This window comes from Ambystoma mexicanum, chromosome 4q, assembly GCF_040938575.1.
Source record: "Ambystoma mexicanum isolate Mex_15411 chromosome 4q, UKY_AmexF1_1, whole genome shotgun sequence".
Lineage (NCBI taxonomy): Eukaryota > Metazoa > Chordata > Amphibia > Caudata > Ambystomatidae > Ambystoma > Ambystoma mexicanum.
In genome coordinates, this window is record NC_090928.1 from 34,497,735 (window position 1) to 34,522,753 (window position 25,019).

At 47.3% G+C, this 25,019-nt stretch overlaps 1 protein-coding gene across 3 annotated transcripts in view; it reads left to right on the plus strand.

Moving 5' to 3' along the window:
* The window catches only part of AKAP7 (A-kinase anchoring protein 7), a 1,276,362-nt gene that overhangs the window by 612,292 nt on the left and 639,051 nt on the right, over positions 1 to 25,019 (plus strand). For all 3 annotated transcript variants that reach the window (XM_069607402.1, XM_069607404.1, XM_069607403.1), the window contains exon 6: positions 6,891 to 7,003. In XM_069607402.1, the coding sequence (XP_069463503.1) occupies positions 6,891 to 7,003 (113 nt within the window). The remainder of the gene's footprint in view (positions 1 to 6,890; positions 7,004 to 25,019) is intronic.

The window sequence follows — 25,019 nt, forward strand, 5'->3', positions numbered from 1 at the left end:
AAATTGATGCAATGAGCATAGATCTGAACCTCTTGAGACAAGACGTTAGAACACTGACAGAAGGCACGGGGCGTTGGAGAAAGAGGTGGAAGCTAATGCAACTTGCTGCAAATAAAACTCCCAGGATGTCTCTGTGCTGCAGTAACAGGTATGAAATCTGGAAAACAGAGCTGAAGAAGCAGAAGGCCGGACACGAAGAAATAACGTGCAGATAATTGGTCTCCCAGAAGGCGTAGAGGGGCAGAACCCGACTAACTACATAGAGGACATGCTTCTGCAGGAAATAGGTGCTGGATCGCTTAACCAAGGGTTTACTGTAGAGAGAGCGCAGAGAGTCCTGATGAGGAGACCGCCACCGGGCGCCCCGCCCGAACAATAATAGCGAAGATATTGAACTACAAAGATAGGAAGAAAATCAGAATAGAACGAAATCACTGAGGTAGAAAAGTTTGACGACCAAAAGTGCGACCCCCATTTATTTGCATATGTATATGTGGGGGGGTAAAGTAAATAAAAATGTATAGGTTTTACGGTGGGGGACTGTGGGGGGTCTCCCCCCACATATATATATATGCAAAAAAATGAAGAAGAAAAAAAGAAAAAAAAGACTTTTGGTCTTTTCATCTCGGTCATTTCACACAGATCCAGAAAATCCTAGAACACTTCTGGAAAGGCGGTACAATCAACAGAGCGTCAGCATCCATGACTGCATACCCGGATTATACCTTTTTGGTACAGAAACGGAGGATGAGCTATGGAGACGTAAAAAAGCGGTTGCGTGCAGTGAATCTCAAATACATGCTGCTGTACCTGGCGAAGATGAAAGTCTTGCATAAAGACTTGAGCTGTTTTCTTCGAGACACCAGAAGAGGTGGGCAAGTGGATGGATTTGCAGAACATGCCAATGGAAAAAGAAGATCGGATGGGAGAAGGAAGTGATAAGTGATACCGCTAATGGCGATTAATATGCCTTAATGGGACATGTGGGCCACTCCATAAAGGGTAAATGCATATGGTTCCTACTGTAGCTAAGGGCAGGTAGCACAAGGGTTGCCTAGAGGCAGACGACCTAGGAATCACTCTATTCACCCTCATTAGGTAGTTTAGTTAGGATACTAGTAGTTGGTATCCTCCTGCTGCACTCTGAGTACCGGCAAACGGCCGAGAAAGGGGAGAGATGCAGGGTAGCCTGAGATTCAGTATTGGAGCTGGGCAAAAGTTGGGAACGGGTGGGATGGGGAGGGAGGGAGGTTGGGGGATTTAGAGGCAAGTTGGCCTACGGATACGCACCAGGAAGCAGAGGGAGAGAAGTCATGATAGTGTTGAGAAAGGGAGAAACCAGATAATATGGGGGAACTTAAGATAGTGACCTGGAACGTGAAAGGCCTTAATAGCTATATCAAAAGGAACCGGGTTATGACATATCTGAGAAGGCAGAAAATAGATGTAGCGCTGTTGCAAGAAACCCACTTGACCAGGGAGAAACAAGACAAGATAGCATGGAAATGGAGCGGGGTAATGCGGGCTCAACATACTCAGTTTATGCTAGAGTGGAAGAATTTGGGTAGCACCAATGGTCCCATTCCAGGTTCTACAGACCCAGCGAGATACAGAGGGCAGGATAATAACCATGAGGGGGTTGGTTGAAAGTAGAGACATATGTCTCATTAACATGTATGCCCCGAATCAAGATACTGCAGCATACTTCATATCCTTATATCCTAAGATTAGCCCATATAGGGATGGGGGGCTGATATGGGTGGGGGACTTTAATTGCACTTTGGACCCAACGATAGATAGATCGGATAACAAATACGATAACCCAGTCCCTCAGGCAAAAGCTTTGAACACACTGCTAAGCACATTCAAGTTAGCTGATATTTGGAGATCCATGCACCCCCAAGACTGCGGGTACTTACACCATACTGCCCCGAATAACTTATACACAAGGATGGATTATGTGTTTGCAGGGGAAGAAATAGCTGGAGGGTTCACACGGGCGGAATACAAAGCGAGGATCCTATCAGATCATGCCCCACTGGTGGTCACGTGGCAGGTTCTCCCCCCACGGGCCAGAATTCCAACATGGAGGCTTAGGGTAGAGGCACTGAAAGATACTGGTTACCGAGAACACCTACGAACCGAGGTGAAAGAATATTTTGAGAACAACACGTGTAGCGTCGACTCAACCGGTACATTGTGGGAAGCCTTTAAAGTAGTGATCGGGGGGGTGGCCATTGCGAAGTTGAAGGGAATGCAGGAGGTTTGCAAAACCTCCTGAAAACGCACGATTTGCAGAAGATGGAGAGGAGATTGGAAACTATAATGCGGGAGGGAGATAGATCTCTTGAGGAGGCCAAGGAAGTATCTTGCCTACAGCACGAGTGTAGGGAGTACTGGGATAGACTAGGCAAACTAAGCTATAAGAATTATATTAAGAGACAACATGCCGAAGGGGACAAACCAGGCAGATTGTTAGCTTGGCTGTACAAAAATGAGACCAAGAGGCAGACAATAAGAGTGGTGGAAGGAATAGACAGGAAGCTAAGAGAGACTCAGGACAAAGTAAATAAGTGGTTTTACGATTAATATAGGGACCTTTATAGTGAGTCCACGAGCGAAAAAGGGATAGATATACAAGAATCACTGACCGAGATTGACCTCCCAGACTCAATAAAGAGGAGAGCGACCAGCGAGAAGTCCCAATCACAGTAGAGGAATTAGAATGCGTGATAAAAGACCTACCAACTAGTAAGGCCCCAGGAGCGGATGGGCTCCCTGGAGAATGTTATAAAGAATATAGGGCCGATACACTTCCACCTCTATTTGCCATGTTAAATGAAGCATTTGTAACAGGTAAATTGCAAGGGTCCTTGCGAGAATCGATAATTATCCCACTTCTCAAACCAAATAAGCCAGATAAGCAGTGTGTCTCATACAAGCCCTTATCTTTATTGAACCAGGACGGGAAGATCCTCACAGCGTTCATGGGCAAAAGTCTTAAATCGGTCATAGGTAAACTCATACACCCAGATCAGACAGGATACGTCCCACATAGGAATATCACTAATAATTTATGGAGACTACACCATATAATTGACTATACCCAGAGGGATACACAGGAGGTGGCAGTGGTGTCACTGGATGCAGTGAAAGCCTTCGATTCGGTTAGATGGCCGTGGCTGCTTGCGGTCCTGAAACAACTCGGGATCAGGCCAACATATATTGAATGGGTGAGGCTGTTATACAACGAGCCAATAGCAAAACGGGATCTATGGAAATTTTTCTGGAAATTTCACGGTATATGCAGGAGATTTATATGGCACAACACAAGGTGTAGGGTGGCACCACAGAAACTGCAGAATTTGTATGAGCAAGGAGGTATACAGTTGCCTAATTTTGAGGTATATTATCTAGCCAGTCAGCTTGCAATCAGATGAACAGACACCAGATTCTAGGTTGCTACGTGCTGAACTATATGGGTACTCGATTCAAGCATGACCTGTGAGAGCCGACTGGTGTGCCTAGGTGACACAGAGCATGTAGAGTGATGGGTACTGCAACACTGGATGCCCCACAGGTACCATTGGTGGCGCTAGAATGGGCAGATGAACACATCAGGCTGAGTGTGAAGAGGTGTTGGGAACCCATGGGAGTAGCAACGGTTGGGGACCTACTTAAGGAAGGGAGGCCCATGGAATTTGAGGAGCTGATGGGGAACACAGGAGTCCATAGAGGTCAATTTATTACGTATTCCCACCTCCTGAGGAGCCTAAGGCGGAGATGGCCAGAGACTGACGCACCCCCACAGCCAGATGGGGTGGTATATTAATTTTCTGATGTCTCCAAAGGAAGGCACGAAGTCTCACGCATCTACGAATTGTTGATCTCTAGGGTTAAGGATAATGTGGGAAAGACGAGACAGAAATGGGAGGCGTATCTGGGCGAACCAATTTCAGACGAAATGTGGAACAGAGCATTGGGGTAGCACAAAAAGGTATTGAGGAATGCAAGGTTACAACAGATCCAGCTATACATTACCCACAGAGCACATATGACCCCAAACAAAATAGCCAAGTTTCACTGAGCAGATGTACAAGCATGCTCGAAGTGTGGGGAGGTCAATGCAGATCTGGTGCACATGTTCTAGGCATGCATTGAGATAGGCAAATTCTGGGGGGAAGTAGCTGAAACACTGACAAATTCAGAGATTACCCTGGATGTGGGATCTCCGAAGGCATGCCTGTTAGAAGGTTTCCCGAGACCTAAAAGAATCAAACAGGTGAGCAAATTAAGGATTTAGTGTATATACATCGAAATGCAGAATAGTGATGGGATGGAAGGCGCGGACAAGACCAGTGGTGGAAGTGTGGTGGAGAGATTTGTTGAAATGGGCAAATGCAGAATCGGTAGTGTGGCAGGATGTAAGAGGGAGGAACTCGGAACAGGAGGAGGGAGGATTGGATGTTTGGAGGCAGTTAGTAGCAGATCTGGGCAGCACGGAACAGAGTACTCTGGATTCGGAATGGACAGCGACATGAGTGACAGAGGGGTGGGAAAGGCGTGGTAAGGTGGTAGTACACGGAAGGTGGGGTGACGTAGGACGGGTAGGGAGGGGGGAGTTGGGGGAGGGAAATAAGAGTTATATAATGCAATGTGTATTGTGTGAATTTAAGCAACAGTTGTAAGGTGGTCTGTTGAAGCGTGTAAAATCAATAAAAATGATTTCAAATAAACAAAAAACTCTCCGGGAGGGCTTTAAGGCCACGTTGATGGCGGTGCTCATTAGAATAGGTTCCCAGAAAAGAAAGAAAGGGGGAAAGAGGAGGGGGAGCTGAGGCTCAAGATCTGTGCCCTACAGCTGGGCGGGCCTGAGGAGATGTATCTCACACTGTCTAGCGTGGTGAAGCTGTGACTTTACAAGGTCAAGCTTAAGGCGATCCTAGTACAGGACATGGAAAATAAATTATTGTTCTTGAAACAGAAATACGTTGAGCAAGGAGAAAGGGTGGATAAAGTTCTAGCATGGAAATTGAAGGAGGACAGGAAAAAGAAGACGATTAACCATTAGGGGGCGACAATGGGGTGGTGGTGCATGAAGGGCTCTATGCGACAGAATTTGTGGGTGACGAGGGGCCAAGTTTCTGCACTCCCTTGCCCTACCAGGTGTACAACAGGGGGATGCACTGAGCTTTGGGGAACCCATTTCTGTGGAGGAGGTAATCCAGTTCATTAAAGGGCTGAAGTCTGGTACAGCACCGGGGAGTGACAGGTTCTCAGCGCAATTCTACAAGCGATTTAGATCCACATTGGTCACATATATGGCTTGAGTATACAAAGCAGTGTTGCTGGGGGATCCCCTGCCGAGCTCAATGCTGGATGCAGTGACTGTGACAATACATAAAGAGGGCCGTGACCCAGAGAAATGCGCTTCCTAGTGCCCGATATCACTGCTAAACAATGATGTCAATATCTTGGCTAGAATCCTGGATACTAGACTGGAGGGGCTGATGCCGTCCCTGATTCATGGGGACCAAGTGGGTTTCATAAAGGGAAGACAGGGCGCGGACAACATCTGGAAAACTATTAACTTACTGTACCAAGCCCGAGCCCAGGGGGGTGATGCGTGCCTGGTCTCTGTGGACTCCGAGAAAGCCTTTGATAGGGTGGAGTGGCCTTTCATGAAGTCGGTGCTGAGGGGAATGGGCCTCAGGCAAGGATTTTTGAAGTGGGTAGAGACAATGTACACCCAGCTGATGGCGCAAGTGCTGGTCAACGATATCGCATCTGAGGTATTCCACCTACATGGGGATGAGGCAGGGGTGCCCTCTCTCGCCACTATTGTATGCTTTCACGATGGAGCCATTGGCAATTGCGATCAGGGCCCAACCAGGCGATCAAGGGCATAAGATGTGGGGAGGTGGAGTTCAAACTGTCCCTCTTTGCGGATGATATTCTGGCCTAACTCACTGAGGTGAGCTCCTCGCTTCCTAAATTCTTAGAACAAATAGAGAGCTGTGGGCACCTCTCTGGGTTAAAGATCTCTCTCCTGAGGGACCATGGAGATATATCCATGGAGAAACACGTGTCGAGAGGGAATTATGAGGACACATAATGTGTGGTAATAAATGACACCAAGGATAAACCACTAAAGGAAAAATAACCCTATCAAACAAAATCCAATTGATGAGAGGGAACTAATCAATCAATTAATATATAATTGATGAATGGCATTAAGGATTAACAATGAAAGAAAAAACTTACCATTGAACTAGAACCTGAGAGAATAACCAATCAATGAAAATCCAATTGATGAATGGTATTAAGGATAAACAACTAGAAGAGGAAAACAACTTATCAATGACCTCTGAGACCAATTGACAAAACTGAATGTGATGTGTGCTATGTTTTGTAATCCAACAAATAAAAGAATTCAAGTAAAATCAATACATGTGAGTATGCATTTCATGAAGAAATATAGCTAGCGCACTGCTTGACTGGTTCAGATAAGGAGCAAAAAACTATTGTACGTTATTTTTGCGGTCACAATAAAATGAGCCTTAGCGTGCAGACAGCTCAACCTACACATGACCTAAAGGACTTGCCCTGGAACAGATCCTGACTTGACCGGACGCTTTTTGTCCCATTACTTATATGACTTAATGAACCTGACCTTATGTACTTGAAACTCAGTAAAGAAGTCAACAGTTCAACCAGATGTCAGAGTCATTTGTGGCCAGGGAACCGACTTAACACTAGGCCTCTTTTTCCACTGATGATGTGTTCTCTAACGATAAGACTGATTCACTTATTAGGACCAAAGTCATATTTTATGTTTAGTGTAGTGTTTGATATTTTACAACCATTGCATTTCTTTCCGTATCCACTAGAAACCCTGCAAAGGAAATTTAAAGAAAAGGGAATCCCGGTAAAAGAAGACAAAGGTTTTACTCCCCATTTGACATTTCTGAAGCTGTCAAGATCACCAAAGTTACGTAAACAGGTGAGTCCACATTTAATTTAACACTGCAGCAAGTTTAGTCTGTGAGTAAGTGTAAGAGTGTATGTAACTTACCGTCGAATGTGGAAAAGGCAGATTGGATTTACTTTATTTAAATTTAGAGAGTGCTTATGTCTAAGTGCTGTACACAAATGCAGAAGAAACACTAACAAAAGATACACAATGCCACTCAATTGTGCAATCATTATTCAAGCATGTACCAAGAGCCAAGGATACCGCATGCACATGCTGGACCCTACCCCACAGTTCGGTGTAGGAAAGGGCTGTTGACAGTTGAATTAACTAAATGAAAATTGTAAAGCTCCTGGCACGGATCATATTCCATCAGATGTAGCAAAAATTAAGTTTTGATATAGAGTTTGGTACTCCTGCAAGAGTTTAGAGCGATAATTGATACAGGTGGATTCCAGCCTCATGGAAAGAGGCTAGATTTGTATCGATCTTCAAAAAAGGGCGAATTAATGATCTAGCGTTTTAATTGTTTTGAGGTATGTACACCTAAGTGAATTGCCATGTAAGTCATGGTGTTCAGTGAATAAATAGGGGACATGCTACATACGCTTTAGCTGAGCATGCATGGACACCCATGAATACACACCATTGTCTCCCATGTCTGATTTATTACTGCATTGATTATTCACTGGCTGCCAGGGTTGTCTGATCACACCCCACCACTCCACAACACTGCTGATGAAGGAAGGGGGCCTTGATTCCCAAACTCGGTGCAGTGGTTGCTGTGCACAATGTTGTTTGTGTGGATAATGATAATATCCCTGCGGTTGCAGTGCGGCACAGGATCAGAGGCTGGAGTGTGGAGGTGAAGCATTCTGACAATTTGGGGGAAATTGCGTGAATCACAACGTCCTGCACGCCAGTGGTGTATGCCACCTCTGGCGAACACTGAGGGTGTGGTTTCCCATTCATAGCACGTGGATAGGGGAGTCTGGAAGGTGATACGTTCTTCACCAAGGTTGCAGCTCCTGGTGGGAGTTTTCCTGCACTGTGTGCTGGTAATTTAACATATGCTGCAGTAGCTCTCTCCTCCCTATCTCATCTCCGGCTCGTTTCTCAAACTTATCTTTGCATCTCATTCATCAGCATTGGTTGTTGTCAATCTTCCATTCCCATCTTTCGATCATTTCCTCCTCCTTCACTTTCATTTCACTCCACCTGCTCCTCCTATCCTCAGCAATTCCCCCAAATTCTTTCGTTGCAATCTTCCTAGTTTTATTCCCTCTGACTTTGTTCACTCACTTTCATCTTTTATCTGGTCCCCTTTACACTTTGCCACTCAGTCCATTCACTCTGCTTTCTCATCTTTTAATTCTGCTCTTTCTTCTACTCTGAATCGCTCTCATCCAGCACGCCCCTTGGCTGGCCCCAGATCTCATACTACTCTGGTGCTCTCTTTGTCATGCCGAGTGCAAATGGAGAACAACTCAACACTCTGCCGATCTTCTTGTTCTATCTGGTCTTCACTCTTCTTATAGGACGACATCAGTGGACGCTAAAAAACTCTACTAATCTTATTCTTTCTTTCTTCTCATCCACGTCGTCTCTTCCAGTCACTTGACCGTGTTCTTTCTGCCCCTATGCCTGATCGTTCCCTCAATTCCCCTCTATTCTCTTCCGACTTTGCTACTTTCTTCTCAGAGAAGGTAGACCGCCTTAGGGTCTCCCCTGTATGACCAAATGTCCATTTCTCTTCTTAAACCCACCATCAAATCCCAACCTCATCATATAACTGGCATCAGCTACTAACCATTCCCTGTATGGATCAATGCAAACCCTCTCCAACCCCTTTTTAACCTCCATTATCTGTCTTTTCATTATCCACCCCTTGGTGCATTTATTTATTTATTTTTATTTATTTATTTAAATTTGTAGAGCACGCTGCGGCCCAAAGGCATCGAGGCGCTATTACAGGCACATGTACGAAGGCGTGGTTCAGGGTTACAGTGATAGCTGCCCAACATTGTAAATTCTTAGTCACACATACAGGTTATTGAATGAAACAATAATAGGTAATTTGTACATAGAATGTTTGAACATTAGATACATTGAGTGATGATGTAAGTTTCAGCAGGTGATAACAATGACTCACACACAGGAGCTAATGCGAGAGTAGGGGTGCAGTATACAATCATGCAAATAACCTGATTTGAATAGCTCTATGGAAGGCTATATGAGAATCAATCATCCTGATGTGCGCAGGTAGAGCGCTCCAATGTGAGGCGGCCATAGCGGGGAAACTGGGACCGCCTGCGCGAACTCTACGGGTCTTGGGAGTGGCAATCTTGTTGGCATAGGGCGTTCTAGTGGGCCTGGATGAGGTATCCTTGGTTATTCTTTGGACCAGGCACAGTGGTGCCTAGTCATGTATGCATTTGTGCGTAAGGGCGAGTGTTTTAAACATAATTCTTTCTCTAACGGGAAGCCAGTGAACCTTTCTTCTCACCTCAGAGATGTGGTCCCTTTTAGAGATCCCGGTGAAGTCAAAGGGCAGGGGGTGAGCCGACTTGGTAGCTGAAGGCGGGTTGCTGTGAGTGTCAGCTATTAAGCGAGTCAGGGCTTTTTGATGAGCTAAGATTTTGGCTTGAAGAGTGTTAAGTTTATCAAGCATGGCAGTTTGAATGTTATTACACCACTTTTCATGGTGGCGCAGAAGTTCAGAAGGCCAACCTAATTACTTGGAACAGGGTAACCTCTGGACAAGCCAGACCAATCAGGGTAGCGATCGCGGCGGTCAAGACTAGGTCTCAAGAGGGGTGAGGGTGACTGAAAGCCCGCAATGCGCACACAAAGCAAGGACACTTACAAACTACTCCAAACAGGTGTTATATTAAAAATATATACACATTCATTCCAAGGCCTTTAAAACAATGACCGTAGCAAGAAATCACAATACAACTCTAGTAAACCAACACATACCATACCAATACAATATATATACAAATACAACAAGTCTGAAGCGTTAGATGCACGAAATGTGTAGTCCACCTAAAAGGGAAGGAAAACAGGCAGTGCGAAATAATGCTTAGACCCAGTCCGCCTTCAGAGGCACCTAACTAAAAGGAAGTCCGAGCCCTACGAAGAGCGGAGCCTTGTGCTCAAAAGTACCTGCACACGCTGGTGCCAACGGGCAAAAGGGGAGTCTCTTCGAGGGAAATCAGGCAGTTCAGTTTAGTGCACAAATGAAGAAGAACAGTGTTCCGCGACTCAAGCGCAGCCTCCACTGTGGGCAGAAGCAGAGTGCGAGTACGGAAAGGCGTGCTGTTTTGACACAGCAGGGAAAAGCTATGGGCTCCTGCAGGAGGGCGACCAGTTCCTAGCTATGCTACTCACCGGTCCCCGATGCAAGCAGACCCAGGCTTCTCCGCGTCAGTTTCAGTCGCTGGCAGGTTCAGAAGAGCAGGGGACGTCTCGTCGTCGTGTTGAGTCTGCAGCAGCAGAGTTGAGTAAAAGACGTCCCAAACGAAGGAACCCGCACAGTTTGTTACCACAGCAGGGCAACGGAGCGGCCGTTTGTATCTGAGCCAAATGTACACTACTCACTTCAGACCTGGGAACGCCAAGTGTACGAAGCGTGTGAGAGTGACAAGGACTCGAAATACTACACAACCTGGCGGCGGTTACAGAGCAAGACTCCTGTGTAGGCTGGTCAGTCTGCTGGATGGCCCAGAGACGCTTCCGAAGGCTTACTAGCAGGAGATGGTGAAGATGCCGAGAATAGCTGTCTCCGCTATTCCAAGGGTTGAAGTACCAGTACAGGCCTTCTGGTTCGATCAAAGGTGAAAAGGGTTTCACAAGGCGACAGCAGTGCAGAGGAGCAGTCCTTCAGCGGGTCACCAGCGATTCCTCGGTTCAGCCTCTTGGTTGCAGGATACTTGGCTCCTGTATTCCTGCGTTCGTGAGAACTCAGGAGATCGACCTGGTAGTGGTTTTTCCAGCCCACTCTTATCCACGGTTCCCTTCGCGCCAAAACGGAGGGGACCCAATGGGAGATCCGCTCATCAACACTCACACCATACGTGGACCTATCACGGACCACGGTGTCCCAGGCATTCACACCACCCTAGACTCTCTGGCACCCAGGATGTGTATTGGGACCAGACATCCCAGCCCACATCCTGGAGGCACACACCAGGCATGTAGAAGCCCGCGAAAGCATCTGTGTTTGGCGGGAAAGTACATGCCCAAATAAGGAAGGCCCCGGGTCGGCTCGACCTGGGGAAGGTGAAGGGAGCAAGACGGTCAGCGGACAGGACAAAGGAGCCTCGTGGTCTGGCCATTTTGGGAGCCAGGCCACCATTTTGGGTTAAGCGCGAGAAACGCGCTTAAAACACCAAAAGGAGCTCAAAACACAAGAAACGATCGCTGCCACAATTCCCGTCCGTGAATCACTTGCACCGATCAGTTACAATCCTAAAAGAGTATCTAGGGCCTGTAGAAGGCTAGAGACCCAAGAGAGCAGTAACTTAGCTTACAGTGCCCTCTTGTGTCATGTTGCACGAAGGCCGCAACATGATAAAAGAAACTACGGAAAACAGCGTTTCCCGGTACTGACTGTCTTAAGGGCATGTCAGTTTCCCCATAAGAAAGGAGCGAAAGCCCAGAGGAGTGCGGCAGAAGGCTGCACTTCTCTGGCAAAGTCGAGAACAAGGTGAAAAACAACAGCAAAAAGTTTAGGGGTTGCCACATGGAAGGAAAATTACCTACAATTACGAAATCTTTCCTAACACTCGCCCCTCCCAGACTATGGACAGGGGGGAACTAATCCACCCCTGGATGAGTCTCTTGTTCAGGTCGGTTAAACATTCTGGACAACCCATCAGCATTGCTATGTTGGACACCTGGCCTATGCTCAATAGTGAAGTCGAAGCCTTGTAGACTTATGGACCACCTAAGCAACTTTGGATTCTCCCCCTTCATGTTCATTAGCCACTTTAAGGGCTTATGGTCAGTTTGCACAGTGAAGTGGGTCCCATAGAGGTAGGGCCTCAGCTTCCTTAGGGCCCACACAACAGAGAAACATTCTTTCTCTACCGTGGACCATCTGAGCTCTCTGTCCTTAAGCTGGCGGCTAATAAAACCAATAAGGTGTTCCTTACCCTTCTCATCTACTTGTGATAGTACAGCTCCTATCCCAGTGTCAGAGGCGTCCGTCTGCACGATAAAAGGTCTTTGATAATCAGGGGCCCTGAGGACAGGGGCCTGGCACAAGTAGTCTTTTAAGCCATTGAAGGCCTTCTCACACTCGTCGGTCCAAGTTACCTTCTTGGGTTTCTTCGGAGTGGTGAGGGCAGTCAGAGGGGCAGCTATGGTGCCATAGTCTGCCACGAAGTTTCGGTAATACCCCGTGAGTCCTAAGAAGGCTCTCACTTGGGTTTGTGTAGTGGGGGTAGGCCAGTCTTGTACTGCTTGTACTTTACTGGGAAGAGGCTGTTTCCTCCCTCCACCTTCTTCATGTCCAAGGTAAACCACTGAGCCTTGTCCAATCTGGCATTTACTAGCCTTTATGGTCAAGTGTGCTTTCTGAAGAGCCTGGAGCACAATCCCGAGGTGTTTCACATGGTCTTCCCAGGTGGCACTGAAAACTACTATATTATCGTCCAGATATGCAAGACAGAATTCGTCCAACCCATTCAAAACATGATTCACAAGCCTCTGGAAAGTGGCAGGTGCATTCTTCAACCCGAACGGCATTACCCGGAATTGGTAAAGGCCGTCTGGAGTAGAAAATGCTGTCTTCTCCTTGGCATGTTCTGCTAAAGCTATTTGCCAATAGCCAGCATTGAGGTCAAACGTGCTGAGGTACTTGGAGGCACCCAACGTATCCACCAGCTCATCTGTTCGAGGCAAGGGGTGTGCATCTGTCTTGGCAACAGCATTCAGAGCCCTGTAATCCACGCAGAACCTCAATTCAGAAGTGCCTGCCTTTGGAACCAAAACCACAGGGCTGGACCAAGGACTACTAGAGGGTTCAATCACCCCAAGGTCTAACATCTTGTTGTCCTCGGTCTTAATATAAGACCATACTTTGTCTGACATCCTGTATCCCCTACTTTTGGTAGGTACACTGTCTCCTGTGTCTATGTTATGTTTGCACCAAGGTGTCAAACCAGGAGACTGTGAAAACAGGGGGGAAAACTGCCTAAGCAAACTTTTCACCTCAGCCTGCTGATCAGAAGTCAGGTGAGGGGCCACTCGGACACCCTCAAAGGAGCTATCTGAAGGACCGCTCTGGAACAGGTCGGGGAGAGGTTCAGACTCCTCTTCCTCAACGTCTGAAGCCAGTAGCAGTGCTGCGATTTCGACTCTTGGGACGAAAGCCTTCAGCCTATTCACGTGAAACACTTTTGGAGCCTGTCCAGGCCTTCCAAGGTCCACTAAATAGTTAACCTCACCCAGGGGCTCCACCACTGTGTAAGGGCCTGACCATTTGTCCTGTAAAGCTCGAGGCCTTATGGGATTCATGATCAGGACTTGCTGACCAGGTGTAAAGTTGATGAGGGAAGCTTTCTGGTCGTACCAATGTTTCACCAGCGCTTGTCCTGCCTTCAATTTATCACTAGCCAAGCCCATCAGAAGTACAATTCCGTTTTCTGAGCCCTAGCACATAATCTACTACGTTGGTAGTAACAGGGGGAGTGGGCATCTCCCATCCCTCTTTGACTATGGCTAAGGGTCCCCGTACAGGATGACTGAACAGAAGTTCGAAGGGGCTGAAGCCAACACCCTCCTGTGGTACCTCTCGGTAGGCAAACAGTAAGCATGGTAAAAGAAGATCCCATTTTCTTCTCTGAGGTTCCTCCAGAGCCCCAATCATGCTCTTTAACGTTCTGTTGAAACGTTCCACCAGACCATTGGTCTGGGGGTGGTATGCAGAAGAGAACTTGTAGGTGACCCCACATTCTTTCCACATAGCCTGCATATACTTCGACATAAAGTTGCTGCCACGATCCGACACAACTTCTTTAGGGAAGCCAACCCTAGTAAATATGCCAAGTAAAGCTTTTGCAACTGACTTGGCAGTTACAGTTTTCAATGGGATGGCCTCAGGATATCTGGTTGCATGGTCGACCAGCACCAGGATAAACCTATTGCCTGAGGATGTTTGCGGGTCAAGGGGACCAACGATGTTGATCCCTACCCTTTCGAATGGTACCCCCACAACTGGGAGTGGTACCAATGGAGCTTGGATTGTCGAGCCAACCTTACCAGATAACTGGCAGGAGGCACAACTCCTGCAGTGACTTTCTACTTGCACCCCCATCTTGGGCCAGTAGAAGTGCATGGATAACCTTTGCTTGGTCCTCTTCATACCAAGGTGACCAGCAAGGGGCACTTCATGCGCCAACTGCCGGAGGAAGGGCCTAACAGCAAGGGGAACCACCAACCTCCTATGGTCTCCTTCTGTAGACTCTGTGGGCTCACTATACAGGAGTCCACCTTCCTAATAAATCCTATGCGTCCCAGGAGGTTCACCCTCAAGCTGGGAGCAGGCCTGTCTCCTTAGGCCTTCCAGAGATGGGCACTCACGTTGGCCTTTACTGAATTCGTCCCTATCAGGACCTCCTTCAACTAACAAGTCTTTTAGTTCAGGATGGTCGTTGGGGTCAAATACTTCAGGCATCGCCACCTCCTCGTCAGGCCCGGGCGATTGACCAACTTCCTCCACCGCAGTGGTAGGCGAGCTCGGGGGAATATTCTCTTTCCCTCGTCTTGACTTGTTTACTCCTTTCGCCTTGGGTTTCCCCTTCGGCTGGGGCGGCGTATTGGTCTTGGCCAATGCTGCCCGTGCTTGAGACCGTGTGTAGGGTCTTTCGGCAGTGTCTCCTACGAGCCCTAAAGCTCTGAGATCATTACCTAATAAGACCTTTCCTGGGACGTTTCTCTGAATGCTCACTGGAATCCTGACTGCTGTACCATTTAAAGTAAGATTTACAGGTATTACTGGGAACATACGGAGTGGGCCGTCAGCCAAATTAGTGGGCATCAGAGTAGCTCTGGCAACTTCCTCTGAGTCTACCAAGGTAGAATCCACTACAGTTCGACTGCACCCACTATCCCTAAGAGCTGGAGTATCTACTCCATTGATCAGCACACTGTCTTTAAAGTAGTGCTTGGTATTATCTGGAATCCTAGCATAAGCCTCTGCGACTTTAGGCTCCCAGGAACCCAGGGAAACTAAAACTACCTCAGCCTCTATCCCGCTGGGAAATGAGTCTGAGGAGAAGGATGCTCCTGTAATCTCTTCTTCCTCGTAGGAGGAGAAGGCCAGATTAGCGGATTGGACCCCCAAAGGTCTAACCTTACACCGGGGATCCCCCTTCACGTGGTCAGTTGCTCCACAAGCAAAACAAGATCCATTGGGTCTGTTTACATAGGGAGGCTTATTGTAACCAGAGTTCTGTTTCGGAGGCTGACCTCCACTACCCTGTGAGTTCTCTTGTGTCTTACCCTTATTTTTCTTTTTGTGGCCCTTTTGAGAAGAAGATTTATCAGATTCTCCACCCTCCTTATCTTTGGACTTTTTCCCTTCCTCCTGCTTACCAGGATGAGTTTTGTCCTTATGGGACACTCGATGTGACACCCATAAGTCTGCTGCAATGGCCAGTTTCTTAGGATCTATCTCCTTCGAATCGGCCAAATGCTGCTTAAGCTCCGGGGAAGAAGAGGCAAAAATGTGTTCCAGCATGCCAAGATTTATCATGCCTTCGAAGATAGAAACCTTATAACCTTCGACCCAGCCAGTTAAGTTTTTCAAGGATTCGGTGACATAAGATACCCAAGTACCACCTTCCTTTTTCTTATACTCTCTGAATCGTTTCAAATATTGGGCCGGAGTCTTCCCAAACTTTAAAATGAGAGTTTGCTTCAACATTGCGAAATCAGCTCGCTCAGCCTTCGACATTTCCATAATGGCACTACAGCCAGAATGGGGCAGTCTGCTGAGCAACCAGAAGAACAGTGTTCCGCGACTCAAGCGCAGCCTCCACTGTGGGCAGAAGCAGAGCGCGAGTACGGAAAGGCGTGCTGTTTTGACACAGCGGGGAAAAGCTATGGGCTCCTGCAGGAGGGCGACCAGTTCCTAGCTATGCTACTCACCGGTCCCCGATGCAAGCAGACCCAGGCTTCTCCGCGTCAGTTTCAGTCGCTGGCAGGTTCAGAAGAGCAGGGGACGTCTCGTCGTCGTGTTGAGTCTGCAGCAGCAGAGTTGAGTAAAAGACGTCCCAAACGAAGGAACCCGCACAGTTTGTTACCACAGCAGGGCAACGGAGCGGCCGTGTGCATCTGAGCCAAATGTACACTACTCACTTCAGACCTGGGAACGCCAAGTGTACGAAGCGTGTGAGAGTGACAAGGACTCGAAATACTACACAACCTGGCGGCGGTTACAGAGCAAGACTCCTGTGTAGGCTGGTCAGTCTGCTGGATGGCCCAGAGACGCTTCCGAAGGCTTACTAGCAGGAGATGGTGAAGATGCCGAGAATAGCTGTCCCTGCTATTCCAAGGGTCGAAGTACCAGTACAGGCCTTCTGGTTCGATCAAAGGTGAAAAGGTTTCACAAGGCGACAGCAGTGCAGAGGAGCAGTCCTTCAGCGGGTCACCAGCGATTCCTCGGTTCAGCCTCTTGGTTGCAGGATACTTGGCTCCTGTATTCCTTCGTTCGTGAGAACTCAGGAGATTGACCTGGTAGTGGTGTTTCCAGCCCCCTCTTATCCACGGTTCCCTTCGTGCCAAAACGGAGGGGACCCAATGGGAGATCCGCTCATCAACACTCACACCATACGTGGACCTATCACGGACCACGGTGGTCCCAGGCATTCACACCACCCTAGACTCTCTGGCACCCAGGATGTGTATTGGGACAAGACATCCCAGCCCAAATGCTGGAGGCACACACCAGGCACGTAGAAGCCCGCGAAAGCATCCGTGTTTCGCGGGAAAGTACATGCCCAAATAAGGAAGGCCCCGGGCCGGCTCGACCTGGGGAAGGTGAAGGGAGCAAGACGGTCAGCGGACAGGACAAAGGAGCCTCGTGGTCTGGCCATATTGGGAGCCAGGCCACCATTTTGGGTTAAGCGCGAGAAACGCGCTTAAAACGCCAAAAGGAGCTCTAAACACAAGAAACGATTGCTGCCACCATTCCCGTCCGTGAATCACTTGCACCGATCAGTTACAATCCTAAAAGAGTATCTAGGGCCTGTAGAAGGCTAGAGACCCAAGAGAGCAGTAACTTAGCTTACAGTGCCCTCTTGTGTCATGTTGCACAAAAGCCGCAACATGATAAAAGAAACTACGGAAAACAGCGTTTCCCGGTACTGACTGTCTTAAGGGCATGTCAGTTTCCCCGTAAGAAAGGAGCGAAAGCCCAGAGGAGTGCGGCAGAAGGCTGCACTTCTCTGGCAAAGTCGAGAACAAGGTGAAAAACAACAGCAAAAAGTTTAGGGGTTGCCACATGGAAGGAAAATTACCTACAATTACGAAATCTTTCCTAACAGATGGGATTTCCAGCACTTTAAAGATGGCAAAAACTTCTCTGGTCCCTGATTTTGCCTTTGCTCTCTTTGTGTTAAAGGAGGCAGCTTTAGCCCTAGTTATAGCAGTTTTATATTCTTTAGAGATAGCCTTGAACGCTGCCTTTGAGGCGTCATTAGGGTTCACTTTCCAGGATGAAAGTGCTGCTCGTTTCTTAAAGCGTAGTTCCAGATGCCCCAGGGAGAACCAGGCATTAGAGTGTTTAGCTCTCTTAGCTTTCCTCAAGGTGAGTGGGGCTATGGCCTCAACAGCTTGTGTGATGGCTAGTTTAAATGCACTGGCGAGGGCTTCAGGGTCATAGGAGAAGGGGGGCAAGAGGGCAGGCACCAACAGGTGGGGTGAGATATTCTCCTTGGTAAGCTGACGGGCACTCCTGGATAGTGATGCAGGAAGCGGGATGATAGTCTTAGTGGATCCTCTAGATGTATTAAGGTCAAATTGAATGTAGTGGTGGTCAGACCAAGGAATTGCGGTAATTTCATGGTTCCTATGTATGCCCTTGGTGGATCCCAAATGTCCTTTGGTCTGCTTCTAGGGGTTAACGATGCTGCATTGCCCATTGCTGTGGCTATCAAGGATCAAGCTATTAAAGATGCCATACTCAACAACCTTTTCGTGCTGTGGTTCTCTACCTGAAAGATTGCTAATAAGCAAGCCAGAGGCACGTCCGTAATTTGCACAGATAACATCGTACCTATGGCTCCAATGACCCGCGTCCAAAATATTTCTACTGCATACATGCCACTTTCCACTAACTATCTGAGGTCGCAACTCCAAAAACCCTATCTCACTATAACCTGGCTGTGTCTCTCTTATCACTCTTCAATATTTTTAGCATTCTGTATATTGAGGATACCAGTTTTGTAACCCTCAGAGGTTCAAATACCCATTGCACTATAGTGAACCACGTGGGATCTGCTGGTATACAGAGCCAAACTGTCTGCATTGCAGTCTTCAATCTGTAGTAGAAGAGCATAGTAATCGCATTGCATTTGGCCTTTCCATTACCTGCTCCCAAGAGAACAGTCTGCCCTCCTCAAATAAGTGAATTCGAAATAGCTTCTCATACGTCATCTCCAACCCACGGACTCCATATATAGAGATCTTCGGGCGTAGAACTTCCTCTCCTATAACTCTCGCCACCTAGTCCAAGGCTGCACATATGTTGTCTACTGGCTGTATTTCCTTGCTCTTGCTTCTCCGTTTTCCCCATATCACTCATTTCAACTCATCGTGATAGGACATTACCCTCTCAAGCCCTACATGTGCCAATTCTGGGTTGAGGACCACCACCAGTATATTGCACTTGGGCCACCAAATAGTACAAGTAGATGTCTGGGTAGTCCAATCTCCCCTCTCGTATGGCTTAGTTAAAATATATGCAATCCTTGCCTGCCCCGGCAAACTTAATCATCAGCAGCCTAACCCTTGTCCAAAATGTAGCAGGAGGCGTTATGGGCACATTATTAAAAATGTATAGAAGTTTGGGAACCAACACCATTCTTGCCAGCGAGAGCCAAGCTACCTGCGAAATAGGAAGATGAATCCAAGTATCAACGTTAATGAATCCTCACTAAAACCCTACCTAAAGTCTCCTCGCAGGTGGATAGGGAAAGGGAGATGCTTCCTGATCCTAACCCTGGGGGCGGTGTTAGCTGGGAGGATCACGTGGGAGGAGAAGGGCCCCAGGGAAATCCAAGGACTTTGTGGTTTGAGACACGTATTTATCTGCCTCAGGCAGGGGAATAGCTGTAATGCTGGAATATGTAATGGCTTGCTGTCAGAGAGAGTTTTTAATTTCCCAAGATGACTGTCGGAATATAGACGAAGTTAAACATAAGCAGTCATGTTCTGAAAGTCAGAAAAACTCTCTTAGAATCACTGACATTTATAAACATAAAAGCCCCTATGCGTCCCAGAGAAATAACGACGATTCTTTGAATGTTGCCAATTTAATTCCTGAAAAACCATGCTCTTCTGTAAAGTCGAATAACACTTGGAATCCTTATAGTACTTTTGGGAATAGATATAAGATGAAAAGCGAACGTGATAAGTGTAACGCTCACCTGGTATCGACAGGGACATCACTCAGCCTGTTCTGACCTCTTACGACCTCAAACCCTTCCCTGGAGGCTATTCGACTGGAGACTGGGCCTGAAACACAGGATTGGTAGAGTTTAACTCCCTATTGTCTCTGTGTGCTTGAACTGAACTCCTTCTTCCCCAGGGTCCAACCCTTCCCTTTGATCCACAGCTCACCTTGTTTTCTTGGATAGTGTGCTCTCCGTCCCGCTTTCAGCGCAGGGGCACGTTGATTGATGCAGACTCGTTGCTGCCTAGTAACTTCACTGGCAAGAGTCCGACAGGTAAGTATAATGAGTCTTTTGAACAGTTCTCTAACTTCGTTCCTTTCCTTCCTTAGATGATGGCTGGCGTCCGGAGATGCCGGCGTGCTGCTGAGATGAGTAGCGCTGAAGGTGAGTGAGAGCGCGATGCGCGATGCACCCCTTTCGTAATTGCATTGAACAGAGTTCTTTTTCTGTGTCTTTTAGGTGCCGCAACGTTTTCAGCGTGGATGCTGGTTATGAAGAACAAATGCGGTGGTATGCGGTGTCTCTAGATGTTTCCATGCTAACCTGGATTGTCTTTTCCCTCTTGCAGACGGATGAGAAGTTACAGAGACAGAGTTCCCCCATAGCGGATGGGATTCAGGTTAAGCATTTGAAGCTCGTTCAGTATTTAAAAGTAAGCGAAGATTTGCAGAATTCTTACTAATGCCTTTTTTCTGTTCTTTTCCCTTTTCCTTAGGAAGCAGCGTGCTGGGATGGGAGTGACACCGCCGAAGATGCCTGCAGAACAGAAGGAGCGATGACTGATGGGCAGAAGCGCCGCAAGATAAGGCTGTTCCTAACGGTGTTCTTGTTCTTGCAGGAGCGGAGCGCAAAAGAAAGATGCAGGTCTACTGTAGACCGATCCGAACACAGTGAGTGTCACGCTGCAGGTGCAGAAAACGCAAAGCATGTTTCTCAACCTGGGTGTGGCTTAAATAGTCTCTGGGTATCCCAGGTGCCTCTGGGCTGAACCACACCCAAAAGACTAGACCGCAAATGCAGTTCTGGGAACCGAAATATGTGGGGGCATCCATCTTGTCCCCATCAATGCACTACAAGTCCAATCCCCAATGCTATCCTATGGGAATGAGTGAGTCTGGTGCCACAAGCGCCAAGTCTGACTCCAAGTGGGTCTTTGGATGGATGGAGAGGCCCTTGAGGGCCATGTAGGTGATCGTGGCCTGGCTCCAGCCTGACATCTTGGAGGGGTGGTGACATGAGGGGCAGGAATCATGACAATAAGGTTAATTTCACAATGAAAGCTGACTTATTTATTAGGGACTACAAGTCCCATAAATCCCTAAGTACTGGGACGAGGAGGAAGATGCGGGGGCACAGGAATGCAGGTCGCAGTCAGTTAGGAATAATGACCCACACCTGAGGAGGACTGGGAGGCATAAAAAGCCCCCTCAGGTGCAGACCATATGAATTAGCAGTAGATGGTGGGGTAGTTTTCCTACCTCCATGTGGCAGCAGCAGAAGTAGAGGTCGTGTGGGAGCAGAGACGTCAGGACCATGGTGGCGTGCGAGGTTGATGTCGGTCCTGAGAGGGCCCTGATTGCTCCAGACAGTAACTGCATAGCTGACGCAGAGGAAAGCGTCGGAAGAGACCACTCTCCCTCTGAGGAACGCTGCTGCAGAGATAACACAGTGGAAAGCGCACCTTTTGAAAGCTTTCCCCAGTGTTTGGCAAGTACTGGTGGCAGGTGAGCACTGTTGTGTTGTTTGGGCTAAGAGAGACCTGCTGACGGATGACATGAGCCGCGGAAAGCCGGTGAGAAGAGGTTTTAGACTGCTTGGGAAAGGTGAAGCAGAGGATCTGGAGGCAGCGAAGTGAACGGATAGACATGCCAGAGCCAGAGAGTTCACTGGTAGATAGTTACGCCGGAGCGCTCCGTATCTGCCCGCTGGCCAAGTCCAGGGGCCTCAACACTAGTAAAGTAGTAAGCGGAGTAAAACAAGTGGAAAGAACCCTTTTGAATACGAAACTAGTAAAACACAATTTAATTACTATGTTAACAATCAAGCTGATTTAAAAGGACACAGATGGCAACAAAAGAAATGGCTTGTTAAATCCGAAGTGGGTGATTGTGATACTGTGGGGCATATAAAGAGCCAGAAACTAAAAAGGGCAGTATCTTTACGAGAAAAGAAAAACACTCATTGCCAAAACCAAAAGAGAAATATATCAAAGCAATTAAGAAAGAACTATAATTGCCAAAGCCAAATGATGACAGTTGGTGTTTTCACTGTTGAGAACAATTATTGGCCATATGAAAAGGAGGTCCGAAGAGAGAAGGACTCTTAACCCCACATTGCCAAAGCCAAAGAAGTGTGAAGTTGAAACAAAACCTTTATCAGTAGTTGGTTACTGGAAAAGGGAAGAAACAAGAGTGTCAAGAAGGCTGCCCTTCTGAGGGAAGAGGTTCAGAGGCAGTTGACCATAACCTGCAGAGAATGTGGCAACCACACATGTATAACAAATAGCATCAGTGTGGTTCTTGTTTCCCTTGAAGTGGTTATGATGTTTGAAGTTGTGGAGCAAAAAGACATTGTTAATTTGTTTTGTTTGAGTTCAAATGTTACCACTGAAGTACTGACAAGTAGTAGTTGACTCTGGCCTGGCAGGTGAGTACACCAAGTTAGAGATTTTTGTAGGTTGGATCGGTTCTGGCAGGAGCGTATACCAGAGCAGAGAACTTTGTATCGATAAGCTTGGCAGACGATTGGGCCAGGTGGAAGCCTTTGAAGTACTCTGGTATGGTAAAATGTCTTGTAGAAGAAGTTAAATAACTACTTAAGTATCATGTTGATTGGTGCAGATTCATCCTGACAAATTAATGACATTGAAGCAAGTATTATGTGAACTGCTACTGTAAGTCTTTAATTTGGTCAAACAAATGGTTTTGTGAACTGGTGCAGACATATCCTGACAGACCTTTTTGTTGAAACCAATGAAGTAAGGAAATATTCTGAGTTGCTGAACAGAAGTTATTTCAAGAACTTGGTGTTATTGATATTGATATTTTCTTTCTATCGCGCTCGTACACAAGTGTTTCAGAGCGCGACAAGGCAAGGGAGGGGAACAGGGGAGAACAAAACAACGACCTTACTAGGCCCAGTGACATTGAGAACGCGCAAGTGTATGAGAGAGGGGGAGGGGAAAAGTGCATGGAAGGGGGATGTCACGCCCCCATCCATGCTCCCCGGTGACAAACCCCGAAACCCGACCCCCACCACCACGAAAACACGGCAGGCACAGAAAGCACACCAGGTCCCCACACGTGTCAGGACATGCTCTCACCTGCAGGCCTGCCGGCAAGGGGTTGGCCAGGAACGTCAACGCCTGCTTCTGCCTCATTTCCCGTTTCGGCGTTGGCAGTTGCCGTGGAGACGCGCCACAGGCGTCCTGCAACGTCTCCGTTTCCGACTCCTGGGGAGCCCTTCTCAGCACGTTCGATCACGTGATCGCGTCATGGTCACGTGATCGCGGTTCAGCGTTCGAAAGTGACACGCTGACTGCCATTCAGCGCTTCACAGCTGATTCCTGTTTGGCGTTTCTACGGACTACGGACTGACCTTGCTACCTCGACCTCGGATTGAATTTTAGATACTGATTTGGTTCTTCCCCTCATTGTACTTTTGCCTGGAACTTGCTACCTCCTGGATACGACCTCGGCTCCTCTCTCGGATTCGTTTGGATTTCCTTTTTTGGTACCTTTGCTGGAACTTGCTTTCTCCGGACACGACCTCGGTTTTCCCATCGGACTGTTGTTGGATTTCCCCTTTGTTACAGCTTTTGACTTTGTTCTTTGGATCACGTACTATTCAGGCCTCCTCTACCTGAGTGGCTCATAGTTTCAAGTTTCCTGCATCAGGTGGTGACTACTCCTTCTCAAGTGCCTTGCCAGGCTGCCATCCTGTCGTCAACCTCTGCCGGCTGCCTCAGACAACATTCCCTACACCAACATTGGGTTCCGACCAACTACTCAGGGTAAGCCCCCTTGTAGATTCATTATGTATTCGGGTCTGGGTTTGTGTTTTTTATCTAACCCACTTGTTTGCCTTACAGTGGTCGGGGGGGCATCTTCCGGCATTCCTGGTTCCGGCTGACGACATTCACCACTGTGGGATGTATTTACCCATGCATCCGAGCCCTACCTCAAAACTGTGCAGTACTGACATGGAAAACATCATGATGGCCAGAGCTTCCCAGAAAATGCACAGGGAAATGCATGAAGAATAGGCTGCCACTCATTTTTGCCGATGTTATGGGCACAGAAGGAAACTGCCTAAAACCACCATTGGACTACCCGCACAGTAGTCTGAAAGCATTGGGAATGGCAATGCTGATTGCCAAATGCAACTTAGAATTGTGGGGAATTCATTTGTTAAATCCCAAAAATGGGTGCAGTACCAGTACTCACCACTATCCAAAAGCCGGCAATTTAAAACAACACCAGATTTTACTTTTTTTGTGTAAAAATGAATGAACCCAAAGCAGGCCAAAGAAAGACTTACTGAGAGGTGGATACAACGTAAAGTGATATTCTGAAGTGACTTGAAGGTTTATAACAAGACTGGCTTCGCTGTGGATTTCAGCAGTTTAAGTAAATTTGGACTGAAAGACACTACAAATCTAAATGTTTAAATTGACTGAGTGACCTACTTTTGAGTGTCACATAGGTTGCAATTGTTTAAATGTCATAGTTTTAAACTTAGAATCAGCCTTCTAGCTGCATATGTGAAAATGTTTAGTTTTATTTGAATGCAGGAACTGGGGAACAAAAAGTGACATTTTATCTGAAACCTGGCTTAAGGAACTGAATTCTGCCTGGCAACTACCCCCATCAGGAGTGAAACTTGAGTCACAGCTGTGTTCCCAGGCCTAGCTGCCCTTTTGCTGCTCACACTAAGGATATGTCATCTATCTGATAATTGAATTACCTGTGCTCTGCCGGAGAGTGAACAAAGCCCTCTTCACTCAGGCAAAGGTTTTATTACGCAGTCGTAAAATGTAGCTTCCTCTTGGCAGGAGCTGGGAGGGGCACTGCCTGTGAGAGCAAGCTGGCTTGGCAGAACTGGATTAACCAGTATTTCTACCTTGTGCTGAGAGAAAACCACACCCCTTTGTAGCCAGAATATTGTTTAGAAAAAGATTAATAACTCATGGTGCGGACATGTGAACATTTTATAAATGATACCATAATTCTTGTGATTTTTCTGCCCACAGTTTAAGAGGTTTTTAGAACCGGTGGTATGTTCAGGGGGGTGTCAGCGGAAAAGTGGGGATAACTCTAAATGTATGCATGTTAAAAATCTGAAACTTCATCAGTTAATGT